The sequence below is a fragment of the Gossypium hirsutum genome, chromosome D12 (assembly GCF_007990345.1).
Source record: "Gossypium hirsutum isolate 1008001.06 chromosome D12, Gossypium_hirsutum_v2.1, whole genome shotgun sequence".
NCBI lineage: Eukaryota > Viridiplantae > Streptophyta > Magnoliopsida > Malvales > Malvaceae > Gossypium > Gossypium hirsutum.
The window spans coordinates 59172081-59189868 of record NC_053448.1 but is presented as its reverse complement, the minus strand read 5'-3'; the positions used below and the strand labels follow the sequence as shown (position 1 = coordinate 59189868).

The 17788-nt window shown below is 34.9% G+C and overlaps 3 protein-coding genes across 4 annotated transcripts; 2 read left to right on the top strand and 1 right to left on the bottom strand.

Annotated features, from left to right (window-relative positions):
• Window positions 1–47: 47 nt before the first annotated feature.
• Window positions 48–5033, top strand: LOC121224333 (GDT1-like protein 1, chloroplastic). Of its 2 annotated transcripts, none has more exons than XM_041107473.1 (12): window positions 48–439; window positions 528–570; window positions 991–1293; window positions 1568–1621; window positions 2167–2228; window positions 2374–2442; window positions 2772–2823; window positions 2925–2999; window positions 3097–3226; window positions 3731–3801; window positions 4099–4146; window positions 4791–5033. In XM_041107473.1, exons 1-12 carry the CDS (start codon window positions 267–269, stop codon window positions 4860–4862), a joined length of 1152 nt encoding a protein of 383 aa, XP_040963407.1. In that variant the 5' UTR covers window positions 48–266; the 3' UTR covers window positions 4863–5033. The 2 variants fall into 2 exon arrangements, with proteins under 2 accessions (XP_040963407.1, XP_040963406.1); XM_041107472.1 differs by having other exon boundaries at window positions 136–439; window positions 528–594.
• On the bottom strand, window positions 4822–9234 carry LOC107947068 (elongation factor-like GTPase 1). Its single transcript, XM_016881616.2, has 2 exons — window positions 5583–9234; window positions 4822–5288 (listed from the first exon to the last, which is right to left on the bottom strand). The coding sequence occupies exon 1, from the start codon at window positions 8702–8704 to the stop codon at window positions 5621–5623; it is 3084 nt and encodes a 1027-aa protein (XP_016737105.2). The 5' UTR covers window positions 8705–9234; the 3' UTR covers window positions 4822–5288; window positions 5583–5620.
• Window positions 9235–12564: 3330 nt separating this feature from the next.
• LOC107947067 (calcium-dependent protein kinase 1) lies at window positions 12565–16564 on the top strand. Its single transcript, XM_016881615.2, has 9 exons — window positions 12565–13143; window positions 13237–13523; window positions 13850–13993; window positions 14216–14368; window positions 14478–14593; window positions 14794–14961; window positions 15803–15930; window positions 16044–16143; window positions 16252–16564. Exons 1-9 carry the CDS (start codon window positions 12719–12721, stop codon window positions 16333–16335), a joined length of 1605 nt encoding a protein of 534 aa, XP_016737104.2. The 5' UTR covers window positions 12565–12718; the 3' UTR covers window positions 16336–16564.
• Window positions 16565–17788: the final 1224 nt, after the last annotated feature.

Here is a 17788-nt window from a genome sequence, read left to right as displayed (position 1 = left end):
AAGTTCTTTGAGCATTATAAAAGCCCATGGTTATTGGTTCAGTGATCAAAGCAACAAGAAATCTGGAAAGGACCCAAGATTAAAGCCCAAGTTTTAGCTTTAAACATGCAAATTGCAACGACGATAACTGCTGAATTTGTATTGGCGCTATTCTCCTATTTTATCCATCTCCAAGATTACTATATCAATGGACATTAGTGGCCATAACGAGAACCACAAGTTCAACACAGACTGAAGCAGAGAGAGAGAGCTGCTTGCCCGAGAGAATGAAAGGCATAACGCTCAGGGACAGCGGCTTGGTTCTTCATTCACTCTTGCCTCCATCTCCTAAACCTCCCAACTCTTTCACCTCTCATTTCCTTTCTTTCAATGTTAATTTTCTCTCCAAGAAGCAATCTCCAAACCTCTCTTCTCGCCACCATAGCCTTCTTTTCTCCAGGTAGTCTTTCCTTTTCTTTTCGACCCATTTAAGGGTCATTGCTTTAGAGCTTTTTTTCCTTCTTCTTTTGAACCATGCCTAGCTACAGGTGGTACAGATGCGAGGGGTGGTTTGGAGGTCTTCTGCAAAAGGTAGTTGAACGTCAGCATTGCTTAGTAAAGTTCCTTTCCTTCTTGATTTCATTGAATTTTAACAAATATTTAGACTGGTTTAAAAAGTAAAGTGCTTTTATGATGCTTTTGTTTGGAAGGGTAGAATGAGGAGTTTGACAATATTATGCCTTCGATGGAAAAAAATCAGAATTTCTTTCATGTTGTGATTTAAAACCCCTATCCTGCCTTTTATCTCTTGGATGCTTGTTCTCCTTATAGTTGTATCAATTTTTATGTTTTTAGCAGCCAATGTTTGCTTACTAACCCATCACATTTTTATTTTTGAAATACTTTCTTTTACATAGCATTTCTGTGTCATTTTGGTTGAAATATAGGAGTTCTTGTCTTGGCTTATAAGTTGTTTATATGTATTTATCTGAGTGCTTCGTTTTTTACCAGGAGCGTAAGTATGTTGATTGCAAGAAAAGGGGAGAGACTATAGCATTGGGGCACAAATCAGAGGATTGTTGTGTTTCAGATCATGCACCTGTAAACAATAACTTGAGAAAGGAAAACTATATAGCTGCAAATTTGGCTGTTTCAACTACATTGTTCAACAATGCACTAAAGTTTATGGCTCTTTTTGGATTGCTGACATTTCATGACTTACAACCAGCAGTTGCTGTTTCAGATATTGCTAGTGGGTTGCAGTCAATTCCTTACGTAGGAGACCTTGGTGATCTTAGCACAGGTTTTGCTTCAGTTAGGAAAATCTCCCTGTAACTTTTATATTTGTTGCTTTTATTATTTATATTGAGGCCTATGCATAGTAATTCAGCTTTGTCAAACTCTTCTGTTAACTGATTAGAACTTAATAAACTCCATTGTTTTCTAGAGTTTAATGTTTAGAGGACTGATATTTTCCATCTGGGTATATGACTATTGTGATTTTTGTGTCATTGCCACTCCTTTGGTTTTTGCACGCTTGACCGGACGCCTTGAACTATCGTAATTGAATCATTTTCTTTTATTTCAGGCATTCTTGCTGATATTTTTCTCAGAACTGGGAGACAAAACCTTTTTCATTGCGGTAAGACTGAATCCTTGTAGTAATATTTCATTTGTGACCAGAAAGAATTTGTCAATTGCCTTTTCTTTATATTCTATTCTATTTCTCACAATCATTAGTTTTGTATCTTATTTGTATTCAGATAACTTAAACCCTGTGTTGTTCACCATTCTTATTTGGTAAACTACCAAAATAGCTACTTTTATTTCACTTATGTTAACGTGTTGTAACATTTTAGTCACTGAGACGTTAACAGTGTAATAGTAAGCTGATGCGGCAAGTTAAATCATCATTTCAAACAAAAATTTTAAGTTAAATTATACAATTGGTCCTCATACTTTTTCACATTTCAAACATAAGTGACTAAAATGTAATATGAGGTAAACAAAAATGACTATTTTGATAGTTTACCCTTCTTATTTTTGGCTGGATAGATACTAGGTTGTTAATCTTTTTTCAGTGTTAACAGAGGATGCATTATTTTTCAAATTTTTAACCATTTTCTTTTCCATTAGTACTTATACATAGCTGTTGAGTGCACCTTGATTTGGATGTTTTATATGCAGGCACTTTTAGCTGCTAGAAATTCTGCTGTTGTAACTTTCATTGGGACTTTTGGAGCACTTGCGTACGTTGTTCTGCCCATGCATGGTGATTTAGAAGTCCTTTGCATTTTTAATTTCATTAAATGAGATTGCTCATAGGTGTGTGCTTCTCCCAAAAAAGACAGGAATGTCGTTTCAAATAACAAAGTGTTTATCTATCATGTACAGGGCAATGACAATCGTATCTGTTGTTCTCGGAAGAACTTTCCACTATGTCGACGAAATCCTTCCGTTCAGGTTTTTCCCTTGAGATTTACGTCTATTATAAACCTGGGCAGAAAAAAGACTATAATCCAATGACATTATGTAGATCATGGAATGCATATTGCAAACCACTAAATGATAATCTCGCGACCTTTTCTGATCAGTTTCACCTCGAAAATTTGCAATGTAAACTTAAATCAAAGGAAGAGTAGCAATTGTCCGTTATGCTGAAATCTTTTATCATTACGCTTCTAAACAACTATCTTCGGTCAAGCAGTTGTCTTATTATGATCCTTAGACCGGTTGGTTTAAATGTTGTTGTTGTTATTTCTTTCCTCTAACATAATACTATTAATGGCCAGTTTTGGTGGGGCTGATCTGCCTATTGACGATATTGCTGCAGTTTTCCTTCTGGTATATTTTCCTCCAACATTTAGATTAGGCTTTATTTGCCAGGTAAAGATGGGAAAGCACATCATAGGCTCAGAAGTGTAAGCTACTTTAAAAAATTGCAGGTATACTTTGGAGTTTCAACATTGCTTGATGCTGCTTCAAGTGATAATCAAAAAGCAGAAGATGAACAAAAGGAGGTCAATTCACCATTTCTTTATATGATGTCTTAAGATACATATGTATGTATATATAGAGAGTTCTTAAATCAGTTTCACAACTTGTGGTATCAAACAGGCAGAATTAGCAGTTTCAGAATTTTCAGGAAATGGAGCTGGAATCTTAGCTGCTGCCAACACTGTTATTAGCACTTTCTTCTTGGTTTTCGTTGCTGAGTGGGGTGATAAATCATTCTTTTCCACAATTGGTCAGTGCAAGGATTCTGTACATTTATATCATATCTTCAATTAATCAGGGATCACTAGTCTCTAGTTATACATGCTTAACAATTAACAACAACAGAACATTTATATGTTATAAGTATCTTTGGAAGGCTGAGTTCATGATTTGTTAATCCAGAATGAATTGTTTAGATCAAAAGAAAGTAGGTGGACTTAGTGGATCTGTTTTACTGCCGAAAACAATTTCTGTGCTTCTACTTTACATCATATATCTAAAGGTAGATGCACATCTTAAGTGTAAATAACCATCAGAAAAAAAATACAAATTGATTACTTTAACAGATGGAAAAAAGTAATGTAGAAGCAATAAATTTGATGTTGAGATGTTTAGAGTTTTCAGTGAGGATTATTATCTAACCACAATAAGTTTTATCTGGTGAATTTCTCAAACCAAAGTCAAGTCTTTGCATTCATTCTACCTGGAAAGGCTGCCTCTGTATGAAGTATTTATGTCTTTTCTTTTCATGCAGCACTAGCGGCAGCATCTTCTCCTCTCGGTGTCATTGCAGGCGCACTGGCTGGTCATGGTGTTGCTACTCTGGTAACTAATACTTGAGCATAAAAGAATAAACACAAAAGTAGTCTTTCTTTGCAGCCATATTTCACAGGCTACTATTATATTTGATAGTCCTACTGCTAGAAATATTTTTCTAATGCGTGAACTGCAATTGCAAAATTTAAATATGCAAAGTCAAAATTGCTTTAGATTACTCAACTGAGTAACTAATGGACTTCAGTTATCAGGGCCCTTAATCCAATTAAAATTTCCACTTTTTTCTTTTTAAGAATTCCGTACAGAAACGGAAAGACCTGATCGACTTTCAAATTCTTTCTACAGGTTGCTGTTTTGGGAGGATCTTTACTGGGAACATTCTTATCAGAGAAGGTAAAATTTGAACTTCAAGCCTTCTTCATCTGTTCATCAGAATACATCATGTGGTATTTCTTGTTCAGATTTGGTTTTCCACAGATTCCTCTTGTATTGCAATTTAGCACTATGAAATCACAAAAATCACTAAACTGATCTTACAATTTTATTCTTATGCATAAAAATTGAATCTTCCTAGCAGTTAAGAATATTGTGGAAAGTTCAATGCATAAGGGTATTCTGCATGGACATAGAACAATCATCGTCGAGTTTAGAGTGATTCCAAACTTATGTTATCAGCATTTCCACCTTGTCTGGTTCCTTTCCTCATCAGGTCTAAATGGCAAATTGTTGCTATAACCATATTATCTTTCTGATCGGTTTATTTTTCGGTTTAAATCGTCTAGTCCAAGAACGTAAACTCTGCATCACAATGGTATAAATGGTATTTGCATCTTTAAAGGTGCATTGGTTGGTCCCTGTTCAGGCCATAACAGACGAAAAATCCATATAACTAAACATCAGTTTGGAATAAGGCTGGGCGGATTGTGTGCTGTTGGGGGCATCTTCCTTGCCTAAGCAGTGAAGCATATTTATTTTTTCTATGTGCACATTTTCATCCATCAAAGGGAACTGAGAGTTTTTCTTTCGTTCTTGTGCAGACCATTGCCTACATCGGCGGTACTCTCTTTCTTGTCTTCGCTGCCGTAACATTGTTTGAGATTGTCAATTAGAGGTTGGAAACTTGGAGTTAAAGAAATAAAATTAAAATCACATTTTTTTGGTGCAATTATTAAGACTTTAGTTCTTTGCTCCTATTACTGATTACATGTACTTTTTATAATCATGGATTCGTTACTTATTGAATCAAATCTTGAGCTAAAACAAGGGATTACAATGAAAAATTCTTGTGGTTTCGTGCATAGCCATAAACCCTAAAACCTAATAACATTATTCTCCAAAAACAAATGGACTAATGGTGGAATGTATTAACTGTACTGCAAATGTGAAATTCAGATGGGGAATCCATTACAGGAATAAAGCAATGACAAATCTAGTGTTCTTTCATATCACAAGATAAAATCAATAAAACCAAGATTTCTGGACTGGAAGTAAGCCAAGAAACTTGCTTTAGCTCCAGGGCAGCTGCCTCCATGAACCTACCAATCATTAGAAGCTATAAAGATTTTGCTCAGCTTTAGCATGTGCGACAAATATTAACCCCACTACAATATGCAAAAAAAGAAATAATCAAACTGAAATGATACAGGCTACTAGATGACTATGACTGGACAGGATCATGGTTTGCAACAGTTTCGTTTTTATTGATCAATGTTCAGGATAAACTTTCATTTCAAAAAGAGTTTGCTACATCTGTTCCCAGTGGGAAAAAAGAAAAGAAGACAAAATTGGTAAGGAAAATTAATTTGTGTATAAGAACATATTACACCCACCATATTTGTAGATAATAACCTGGCTTGATTGATCAACTTTACACTTTACGAGCTAGCGTCCTCTGCTTTGTTGCATGCTGAACTACTTTTTCTTCTACAGGCAAACCCTTTCGCCGCCTCACAGCATTAATGAGCTTTCTTGCTGTATTTGGAAGAACACTAGAACCATCACCAAATTCTTCGATCTCCTCTTCTGTTTTCGGTACAAAAAATGGATCCTCAGGAAGTGCTTCCCAGTGACTAAGCACAAGAAGGGCACTAGAAGCCCCAGATGTCCATCTCCTTAGCTCATCAGCAAAACCAAAACTTTCAGAAACTGGCACATAGGCATGCACTGTAAAAAGTGGAGAGCCTTCTTGCATTTCTTCCTTCAAAACTCGGGCTCGCCTCCGTGCAAGAACTGCATACATAGGGCCCAAATACTCTGTTGGAGTATTCAACTCACAAAAGTACATAGCTTCGACAAGCCTAGGCTTCCTCTGAAGCACAGCTCCTCTACAGGCATCCTTGACAGCTGTCATTATCTGCCCAGTAAGAAGGCCATACTGCTCAGATTGTTGGTTAGGTTCTGACTCACCAGCCTGAACAGTTGAGGGAGAGATATAAGCTTCAACGACAAATGCTAATCCCCACATTGGCTCATCACATAAGGGCCCAGCTGCAGTAGCCAGTTGAAATCCAGACATCAGACTACTCTCCAGACTTTCTGGTTCTCCATACAGCGGTTGAGTCAGTTCCGAAGATGCAATAGCAGCAATATTACTAGCAGTAGAATTATCAGCCAAACCCAGTCTCAGAGACACATAAGGAGAGCCATGTATCAGACTAGTGCCATCATTATTCTCTGTTTTGTAATCTGGAGTGAAAAGGATGTTAGGACCAACTTGCCTTGGACCAAGAGCCCAGATCCTCCTAAGAAGCTTGAGCCATTTACCTTTGCATTTTTCAGCCTGATCCTTGTCATTTTCATTTCCACACAAAAAATCACTCTCCAGAGCATCAACCATGCGTTTTCTGAGTACTTCAATTGGACTCTCATTTTCACTCAGACTTAACGGATGCATTTCTAAGCTTTTACCACTCTGCCCCAGTTTACCTCCAATAATATCTGAGAGCAAATCAGCACTTTCATCAAGCACCTTGGTTAGTGTAGGTGGAAGTTTCAAGACTTTAACACGAATGGTACATCTTCCATTTGACGTCACTTTTTCAACATAATCTGAGTCAGCAGTAAACAGTTTCAAATCCTCCAATGCATTAGACAAATCACCCTCAATGGTCTCTTTATAGGAGACAAGAGGTGGAGAGACTTCCAGGCTCACCTTTGCGAATCTCTCCTTCAAATCCTTGACGCATCTTTCTAGATGAACCTCACCAGCAGCGGCTAACACATGTTCCCCTCTAGATGAAACAGTGACCTCAACAAATGGATCAGCTCGGTTGAGAAGCCTCAGACCTTTCATAAGAGCACCCATATCTGCAGGATCAGAGGGTTCAATTGCAACCCTTAGGGTAGGGGAAACCTGAAATGCCATACTGGAGAAAGGCCAACAGTTTCTTGTAGACGAAAGAGTTGCACTCTTTAATATATGCTGGCCAAGTCCACGAATTGCCACAATATTACCAGCCCTTGCAGAGGTCACTGGTTTCAGACCCTGACCCATCATTAAATACAAGGACTGCAATTCAGCTTCCTGCACGTGCTTCTGCATTGATTCCCCTCTCAAAGGATCATATAGAGCTGAAAGCACGAAAACTCTTTGTCCTGATGTAAGAACCCCACTAAAGATCCTAGCAAATGCAAGGAAACACTCATCAGATTCACTAGTTCCACCTTCATCAGTGAAATTGTTTAAAATCTCCCCTTGAGGACCTCGTTGGGGAAGCATCTTTGTCGGAACCGCAAACATCTTAGACACAAAAGCAATACACGGTGCTTCAGGGCTAGAATCACAAGCTTCAACTGACTTTCTCACTAGATCAGCCTCTGCAAGCACATTAGAGTCCACCCCTTTATCAAGAATCTCTCTTTTGGGAAGCAAACGTGAAATCCTGTGAGACTGAGCAGAAATTGGATCTGGCATACACTTCACCACCATTGACAAAACTGCATCTGACAAAGGAAGCCATCTACTCATGACAGCTTGAAGCACAATCTTGGGGTCCTTATTCTGCAATTCACGAGGAGGAATAGACAAATTAAAAGACTTAATCACTTTCTCAAGTGTCCCTTTGTCCCCATCCGGCTCCAAAGCAGCCTGGTAAACCTGCCAAAGTGGTTCAAGGACAAACTGCACAAACACTGGCCTTGCCTTACTTCCTGCGCTTAATCCCTTCTTCCCAACAATCATCTTGGTCTTGGGATTGAAATAGCGAGGACCCCAGAAAGCCTTCTGAAGTGCAGATGTACTTGCCCCAAGCTTAGAAGCATAGAATTCAGCAAACTCATTAATCGTGAAACCCCACCCATCCAAAGCACACACAAATGCCACATTTCCTTTTTGAGGCTGAAAAGTATCCTCTTCATCATCCTCTATAGACTCCAAATTCTCATCACTTACCTCGCCAGAAGGGCCAGCAAGTATGGAATCAACATCAGATAAATATTTCTCCGACTTATACATACTCATAATCCCATTGACCTCAAGAATAATCCTCAATAACCGATTATAAGCTTCCATAGGGCTCAACTTCAACTCACATATCAACCTATCAATCTTATTAAGAACTAAACACGGGGTAGCCTTCTCAATCCAAGATTGACGCAAGACTGCATGAGTTTGAATATGAACACCCTCGACAGCATCAACCAAAACCAACCCACCGTCACTCAACCGTGCAGCAGTAGACACCTCACTACAAAAATCCATATGACCAGGGGAATCTATAAGGTTAATCTCATGGTCTTTATAATGAAGAGCTATAGAAGAACTCTTCATCGTTATCGCTCTCCTTTGTTCTTCATCAAGATAATCCATAAACCTAAGTTTACCAGCTAATTTAGGGTGAAGCACGCCACCACCTGTGGCGGCAATTAAATGATCAGCCAACGTGGTTTTACCATGATCAACATGTGCTAATATGCATATATTCCTAACCTTTCTAGTATCAGAGTCACCCATTCTTTTTGTTCTTCTCTAAGTTACAACAACAACAACAACAACAAGGTGATGGAACAGAGCTACAATAACAAAAATCTAACGTATAACGTATTTGGAATCTTAAAAGAAAATTGGGGTAATTAAGGTATATTGATTCTAAGGAACTATTATACTATAGAAGGAAAGAATTCGTATCTCCGTTCGGCAAACCGATTTAAGCTCCAGCGCGGCACGAAATACCGAAAGACGCCGCTCAAACAGTGTTGGGCCGGATCTTCAGAGGAACAGTTAGGGTTATTTAACGGCACCCCACCTGCTAGTCGTCACCGCCAATAACCTCTATTTTGCTTGACACGAGTTGAAGAAAGACACGGCAGGAATCGGAAACAAGGCAAAGGACAAAGGACAAAGAAAGAAGAAGGGTTAAAGGTGGGGGAGGGGGGAGGGGGGAGGAAAGGAGACGATGGTGCTCAAACCAGTGCCCTTAATAAGATCGTTAAATTTTTGCACAATCTCACAGGTGGCTGCCCTTCAAATCAATCTGTAACGTGATTTCAAAACTAGAAAACCTATAAGCTTCGTTTTGTTGAGGAAGAACTTTCCTATCAGGCCTTCGTAACCCAATAAAACTTTCTTGCAAGGCTAAGGCCCAACGTCATTCACAGAAGCTAATGGACCATCAACTTCACTTGAATCGGCGTGTAAATATTTGGACTTAACTTTTCCTGTTTCAAAGTCAAATTTTAATTCAACTCAATTAATTTATACTAATTTACAGATCGCTTGAATCTAACCCCCCAGCAAAAAGAGGACTGATTTAATTGGTACGCAGACATTAGGCCTCAGTATGAAGATTTGAGTTTCACTTTCATGTGTCCATTTTTGCTTTGCAGTTTCAACTTGTCACACACTTTTCATTCTCCGTGACACTTTTTTTTTTCTTTGTTCTTTCAATTTTTTCTAAAGGCCACGATTTGAGCTGTTTAGCCAATGAGAAAGTTCCTCTCTCCTCTTAGACTATAATAGTAGGTACCATATATTGGTTACAAACTGTATCAATTGTTGTATTATTTTTAGGTAAATTTAGTTACAAAAGTTTATATGTTTTGTCAAAATTACTCTAATTGTATTTTTTAACCTTTTTAACCATCAATTTTTTTCTTTAAATTGGTTTTTTTAACCGATTTGATGAAAATACCGTTAAAAAAGTTAACGGGATGATATAAAATTTCATACGTGGAATATTTTTAATGAGATTTAATTTATTACATGTGAAAATAATACTTAACGGTACTTTCATCAAATCTATTAAAAATAATTTGAAAAAAAAGAATAAAAGTTTATTGCCAAAAAAGACTTAAAAATACAATTAAGGCCATTTTAGCAAGACATATAAACGTTTTCATTAAACCTTATTTTTATTTTAATTTAGTATTAAATAATTTAAATTTCGTTTTGGTAATATGATTCGATTATTTTTGTCAATATAACATGTACTAATGTGTATCAATCAGTTTTTATTACATATTTTATTAAAAATAAAAAAAAATTAATTATAGAAAAGAAATGTATAGATATTATTTTATAGAAAAATCGATATCAATTAATTTGCGCGATGTACAAATCAATTATGTATATTATCTTTATCATATCTTTTATATCATTAATTTTTGTTTAACATAAGGAATTTTTTTAAAAATCGAAAAAATAATGTAATCCAAAACATTTTTAAAAGTATATAATAAAATTGTAATAAGTTGTTTAATCTTTAATAAATAATATTAAAACTATACAAAAATTGATTAGGGATATTATAATTTATATAATATTATAAATAATTTTTGTAAGTTATTTATTTTTTATATATTATTAAACTATTTTGTTAATATTCCATTTTTCATAATATTAAATTACATTTATTTTTCTCTACTTTAAATAACGAAGGTAAGTTAAATAAATATTACAAAATAAAATCGTAATCTATATGAAAAAATGTGTAATTTAATATTAGATTACGATAATAACGAAGGAAATCAAAGATTACACATTTTTTTCATATAGATTACGATTTTATTTTGTAATATTTATTTAACTTACCTTTTATTGTATTAGCGTATAAAAGAATAACAATGTATAAACCGGGCCGCATTGGTTTTGTTTCCTTTGTTTTTTAACCTTTTATTGCTATGATATATATATACATTTATAAAGTAAAAATATGTCATAAATTATTGCACTTTCATAATTTAGAAATTAGTCCTTATGTTTTTATTTTTATGAATTTAGTTTATTTATTTTTAAATTTTAAAATACAGGTTTAACTACTAACATAGTTAAAATTATTTGTTAAAATCATGTTCATTACAACATCATTCTTTTAGTTAAAAGTTTTTTTTTACCAATTGAGTCTTATCTTAATTGACATAGATATTGTTGTCAATACAGGAGGACGTTGGTTCGAGTATACTGAAATGCATTAGCCTTCTATTTATGGATTGAGAAGAGGCTATGGGTAATTCTACGCATTGTGTCAAAAAGAAGAGATATAATCCTAACCTATAATAATATTGTTAAAAAAAAGAGATAAAAATAAATTTTTATTTCAAAATATCACGTCAATTAATATGACAAAAATATTAATAATTAAACATGAATTTTAAAATTTTAAACATAAAAATTTAATAACTAAATTTTAAATTTATAAAAAATACAGATATTTATATCACATCCTACTTAGAAATATCAAAATAAAAATGTACACAATGAGTTTCATGTGAAATATTTTACTGTGGAAAAACAAAGTCAAAAAAGTATTGCTAATGTATTTACCAAACACCGCTTGAAGTGTTATTGTAAGGAAAATTGAGATCCAACTACAAACATAAATGAAATTATTTTGTTATTTTTTAGTTACTTAATTTAATTTTTAATCTTAAATCGTCACAACAATAAATTAAAAAATAATAATTAAATTTAAAATTTAAAATATGAAAAGAATGAAAAAAATTAAGTTCTTAAAAATAAAAACTAAATTACTAAATCAATAAAGAATACAAAGATTTATCTAATATTTTAACTCTCTTTTTTTTATAATTAAGAATGGAAATTAAAATTACTTCAGATTTAATCAAGCTTTCATGGCTATAACACAATACCATCACTATTAGGCCGAAAGGCTCTCGGCGATTTTAACCTACTTATAAATACCAAAATGAAAACGTATAACGTGGGTTTCATGTGAAAAGTTTTACAGTCAATAAAGTTAAATTTTACTATTAGCCATTGTACTCTATAAAATTTATGGATTTAGTCATTGTATCTTTATCTAATTAATTTTAGTCCTTGTATTTTTTGAATTGAACAATTTTAGTCCATGTAAATTTAGTCTTGACTCAAACCAAAGCAATTAAATTTAATTATCAGTCCTATACTATGCATACAATTATAGATTTAGTCCATATTATTTAATTGAATCATTTTAAGTCTTTATATTTTTCAAAATTTGAAATATCAATCTTGGCATAAACGAAAGTTGTTAATCAATTAATTAGATTTTTCGTAAGTATTAACAAGTTGCCATGACATTCCACATATAATAATATGTCTATTGTATTAGATTTTTGAAATAATAGATCTTGACTTTACGAATTTAACAGTTATCATTTTGGTGAAGATTGAAATTTAAAAATTCAAAATGTACATAGATTAAAAATAATCAAATTAAAGTACATGGGCTAAATCCGTAACTTTTGTAAAGTAGAGGAATTAATAGCAGATTTTAACCATGGAAAAGCAAAGTAAAGAAATTATTGCTAATGTATTTACCAAAAAGCCGCGTGAAGTGTCATTATAGGGAAGCGCGTGAATCTTGCACACGCGCGTAAGGCTTCCTTTTCTCTTACACCATCAGTTTGAGACAAAAAAAAACTACCTCCCTTATAATTTTCCCTTTACACTCTAGCAACTCGCTTGACTCAGATTTGACGTAGTAAAGGAGATTGGGTTTTTTCTCTCTCCAAATTTCCTTCTTAAAGAATGGGTAACTGTAACAGTCAACCATCCGCCGATAGCCAGTTCCGACCGGAGACCAACACCGGCGGTGGTCCCAACCATGGCATCAATGTCCTACCTGCTGACGCATCGGCTCCAAGACCCCCCAAACCTTCAACCCACCACAACTTGTCCTCCTCCTCCGCCGCCCCCAACCACCACACTGCTCCATCCGCTACTCCACCGATCGGTCGTGTGCTTGGCCGTCCCATGGAAGACGTCCGGTCAACTTACGTCTTCGGCCGCGAGCTCGGTCGTGGGCAGTTTGGTGTTACCTACTTAGTGACTCACAAAGAAACCAATCAGCAATTCGCTTGTAAATCCATCGCCACCCGCAAGCTTATCAACCGTGATGACATCGAAGACGTCCGCCGAGAAGTCCAGATTATGTACCATCTAACCGGCCACAGGTTTACCCCACCAAACAAAACTTTGATATTATGCTTCTAATCCTGTTATAGATGTAATTGTTTTAGAAGTTTATTAGTAAATGGGTCTGACAGGAATATTGTGGAGCTGAAGGGGGCTTATGAGGATCGTCACTCCGTGAATCTGATAATGGAATTGTGTGCGGGAGGTGAGTTGTTTGACCGGATTATAGCGAAAGGCCATTATTCAGAGAGGGAGGCGGCTAATTTGTGCCGGCAGATCGTGACGGTGGTTCATAATTGTCATTCCATGGGGGTTATGCATAGGGACTTGAAGCCTGAGAATTTCTTGTTACTGAGTAAGGACGAGGATTCTCCATTGAAGGCTACGGATTTTGGGCTCTCTGTATTTTTCAAGCCAGGTAAGCATTTTTCGTTTCTTTGATTTGAGTTTGTTTCATTTTGTTGTGATGAATTGCTGATCGTTATAAATATGTGATGAAAAGGTTTATAGATGAATAAAAAAAGGGAGAAAATCTTCATAACTTTTTGTATAACTGGGGATCTTTATCATTCTTAGATGTTCTACAACAAAATCCTTATTATTTAATCGTAATTTTTCATCTTGTCAGCAATTTATCTAACAGACTAATGTAGGTAAAGACAGATACTTTTCGCCTCGCATATACTTCTAAAGACTTATTGATGATGGGTATCAACTAGAAATTCTCTATATTGATGCATGCAGGAGATATTTTTAAGGATCTGGTCGGAAGTGCTTATTATGTAGCTCCAGAAGTATTGCGGCGACGCTATGGACATGAAGCTGATATTTGGAGTGCTGGGGTGATTCTCTACATTCTCCTCAGTGGAGTCCCACCATTCTATGGAGGTACTACTATTATTGTTTCATCTTGTGATGATTAGAAGATCCTCACATTATTGTTTTACAGCCATATCCTTTTATAAGGAGTGGAAACTTTTGAAGTTTTAAATTTTCAATGATTCTATTTAAGCACGCCTATGGAATAAGAGCTTATTTGTAATGAGAGCACTAAGAAGTGGTGGATGAGTGAGAGTCCCTCTCATTATAGGCCTTTGGTTTTGCATGCAGAAACTGAACAGAGTATCTTTGATTCTATTCTTCGGGGAAATATTGATTTCGCATCAGATCCATGGCCCTTTGTTTCCAACAGTGCCAAAGATCTTGTGAGGAAGATGCTACGACATGATCCTAAGGATCGGCTTTCCGCAGTTGAAGTCTTAAGTGAGTATTTTTTTTTCCTTATCTGAAAGGACCTATGAACTGCTTAAGGTTTTGCAAGTTGACAGTGCTTGTCTTCTGTTGTGGCTTAACTTACCAATTGCAATGCCAGATCATCCATGGATACGTGAAGATGGTGATGCATCTGATAAACCTCTTGATGTTGCTGTTTTAACTAGAATGAAACAATTCAGGGCAATGAACAAACTCAAAAAAGTTGCTTTAAAGGTGAATTGCTTTCTCTGTTACCATTGCGAAAAATCAATATTTAAGCTACAAATTTCATGAAATGTGAAAAGAAGATAATATAATGGGGGATTAGCAATGAGATTTTCTGGCTTAAATGTTTCAAAGTTGAGTAGCGCCAAAGACTTCTAATCTACATAGTCATCATCGTTATCGATTATTCTTTCTTGCTATCCTTTCAGGTAATTGCAGAAAATTTATCTGAAGAGGAAATCATAGGTTTGAAGGAGATGTTCAAATCTATGGACACAGATAATAGTGGAACAATCACCTTTGAGGAGTTGAAAGCTGGCCTTCCTAAACTCGGTACTAAGCTTTCTGAGCATGAAGTGAGGCAATTAATGGAAGCGGTATGCCTCGTCTTTTTATATATATCCTGCCTAATAATCACTAATCTTTCAAATACTTTACAAAAACAAGACTCCTAAGATGGATGGATGAATGTCTGGATGGACAAACGTGCTTTGATTAGTATCAAGAACAATCAGCTTTATGCAAATTCAAGTTCCTTGCTTCTTGGTTGAAAGAAGGAATCTAGGAGCCTCTAGAACTGAGGAACAATGTAGAAATTGATAAGTTTTACAAGGACAATAAATGCTAAGTGAGGCCATAATGCTACTTGTCATCCCATTATAATGCCAAATAGATTAAAGAAGATGAGACTGGGACCACAGATTTTGGAGATCTTTGAGCACTCCCTCAAGCAAACCTGAAGTCATTGTCTGACTTCGGTCCAGCTTGACATGCTATTGGGACCCTTAATTTTTCTAGGTAGCCGTAAAGGAACCTTAGGTAACACAAAACCAAGTATTAAGGAAAGATGAATATACCCTTTACACAACTGACTTAATAGTATCTCGTGATAACAGTTGCTTTATGTTTTGGGTTATTGTTAAGCTAATCAGTAAACCGGGCTATGCTCAAAATGTCTTTTTTCTTTTGTTTTGCAACTCACCATCTCAGGATCTGCTCATAGTATTACCATGAATGTGCTATTTCTTGATTAACATGCATTCTACTGAAATATTAGTGACAGACAAGAACCTTTAAAATATGTAAAAAACCAAAGGTAGATGAATACTGTTTTTTGAAGCGTTACCTAAAATATTTGAATGTGTGTAAATCTCATTATGTAAATCATTCTTTATAACTTAGCCATCTTATTATATAACCTATTTGTTGCTTCCCCAGGCGGATGTTGATGGAAATGGAGCCATTGATTACATTGAGTTTATAACAGCTACCATGCATATGAATAGAATGGAAAGAGAAGACCACTTGTACACCGCTTTCCAATACTTTGACAAGGACAATAGCGGGTAATCCACCTTACTATCTTGTTTTTTTATATGACTATTTAGTGGTAATTTCATTCCCGAATCATATGTTCCTATTGCGATGACTGAATTTATTTGTTTACAATTCAATTTAGGTACATTACAATGGAAGAGCTAGAGCAGGCCCTTAAGAAGTATAATATGGGTGATGAAAAAACAATAAAAGAAATCATTGCAGAAGTTGACACAGACAGGGTATGCTTCTTCCACTTTCTAGATTAGCATCTATTCTTATCTCATTTCGGATGCTATTCTTATTTTATGTATTATGTAACCGAATTGATGTAAGTGTTCTTCCTACAGGATGGAAGAATTAACTATGATGAGTTTGTTGCCATGATGAGAAAAGGCAACCCAGAGTTGGCCAATAACCGACGACGCAAGTAAGCTAAATGCAGCCAGCTTGCATATCTGCTCAAATTCACGTCTCCACTGGTTTGTTAATGTATACGATTTTTGTTATAAACCAAAATCTCTTGTAAACTCGGTTTCACCACCTGGGATAGAGAAACAGTTCTTAGTTGTTTATCTATACTGCGGGAGACTGTAATATTGTTGAGGTCCGGCAACTTATTTTGTTGACTGCTGGAGTGCCAAATCTATTAAAACTTACTGAGATGCGTTGCAGATTTAGAAGAGAAGAGCCTGACTAGTTTTTTGCTTGATTGTACACTGCGCCATTGTTTAAACATGATAAGAGGTCTTGATAAACGACCATTAGAGAGATCGGAGAGATTCTAGCAGCATTGTGTGCGATTGGGTGGTATATTTAAACGTTTTGGCAAATTGTGCAAACATTTGGCAACATTCTAATGAAATTATTGGAAAAGCAGTAACAGTTTAATAACCATCATGAGGTCCATTCGGAAAGGATATCCAGCTCAGGTTGAAAGAAATTTCAACCCAATATATTATAACCAACATGCACTTTGATAACATATTGTCACAAATCACATCTTTTTTTATCATCCATGTCCGCTTTATGGTTCATATTTGAGGATTGTGTCTGTTCCTCTTAATAATAATATTTATGTCTTGTGTCTTGTAGCATATTAGATTCATGGCAAAAAACAACTAAACAAGATTTAGAAAAAGAGATTATTCATCAACTTTATGAACCCATTCGAGTACGGAAATTTATATATCATATATGTTTAATATAACAAGGACTAGAAGTATGATATTTTGACAAGCGGCAATTCTCTCTTTTTTATTTAATTTTTATTATTTTTAAAAAATAATTTAAATAAAACTATCTCCTTTTGGAATAAATTTTGGATATTTCATGGGAATATTCATGAAGAGGGTGAGCAACAGTTCGGCCTACAGTTCCAGCGGCAGCCCCACGAGCAAGCCTGGTCGTCAACTTGGAGTCTTCAACCAATCCAAAGGGTCTACTTTTGATTAACCAATCTTTTAGAGATTCATACACAGCAAAGTTCAGACCGACATATGGTTTTGTTTTTCAAAAATATTTTATTAATTGATCTTTTCAAAACAAATATTAATTTTTTATGTGTTGATTATATGATTTAAAATATATTACTTTTAAGAAAATAAAATAAAATTTTTGCATTCCAATTTTCATTATAAAAAATCTAAAATTTTGAAATTTTTTTCAAAAACAAGATTTATCTTTATGAAATTTATCTATTAACTTATCAAATATATATATTTTAAAAATTATTAAATATATATATGTATCCAAATTTATTTTGAAATTTAAAATATATTTTTTATTTATCTAAAAAATACATTCCTTAATTTTAACATTTAAAAATCTAGAATTATCATTCATTTATTATTTTTATTTAAACTATTTTTTCATAAATAGATATAA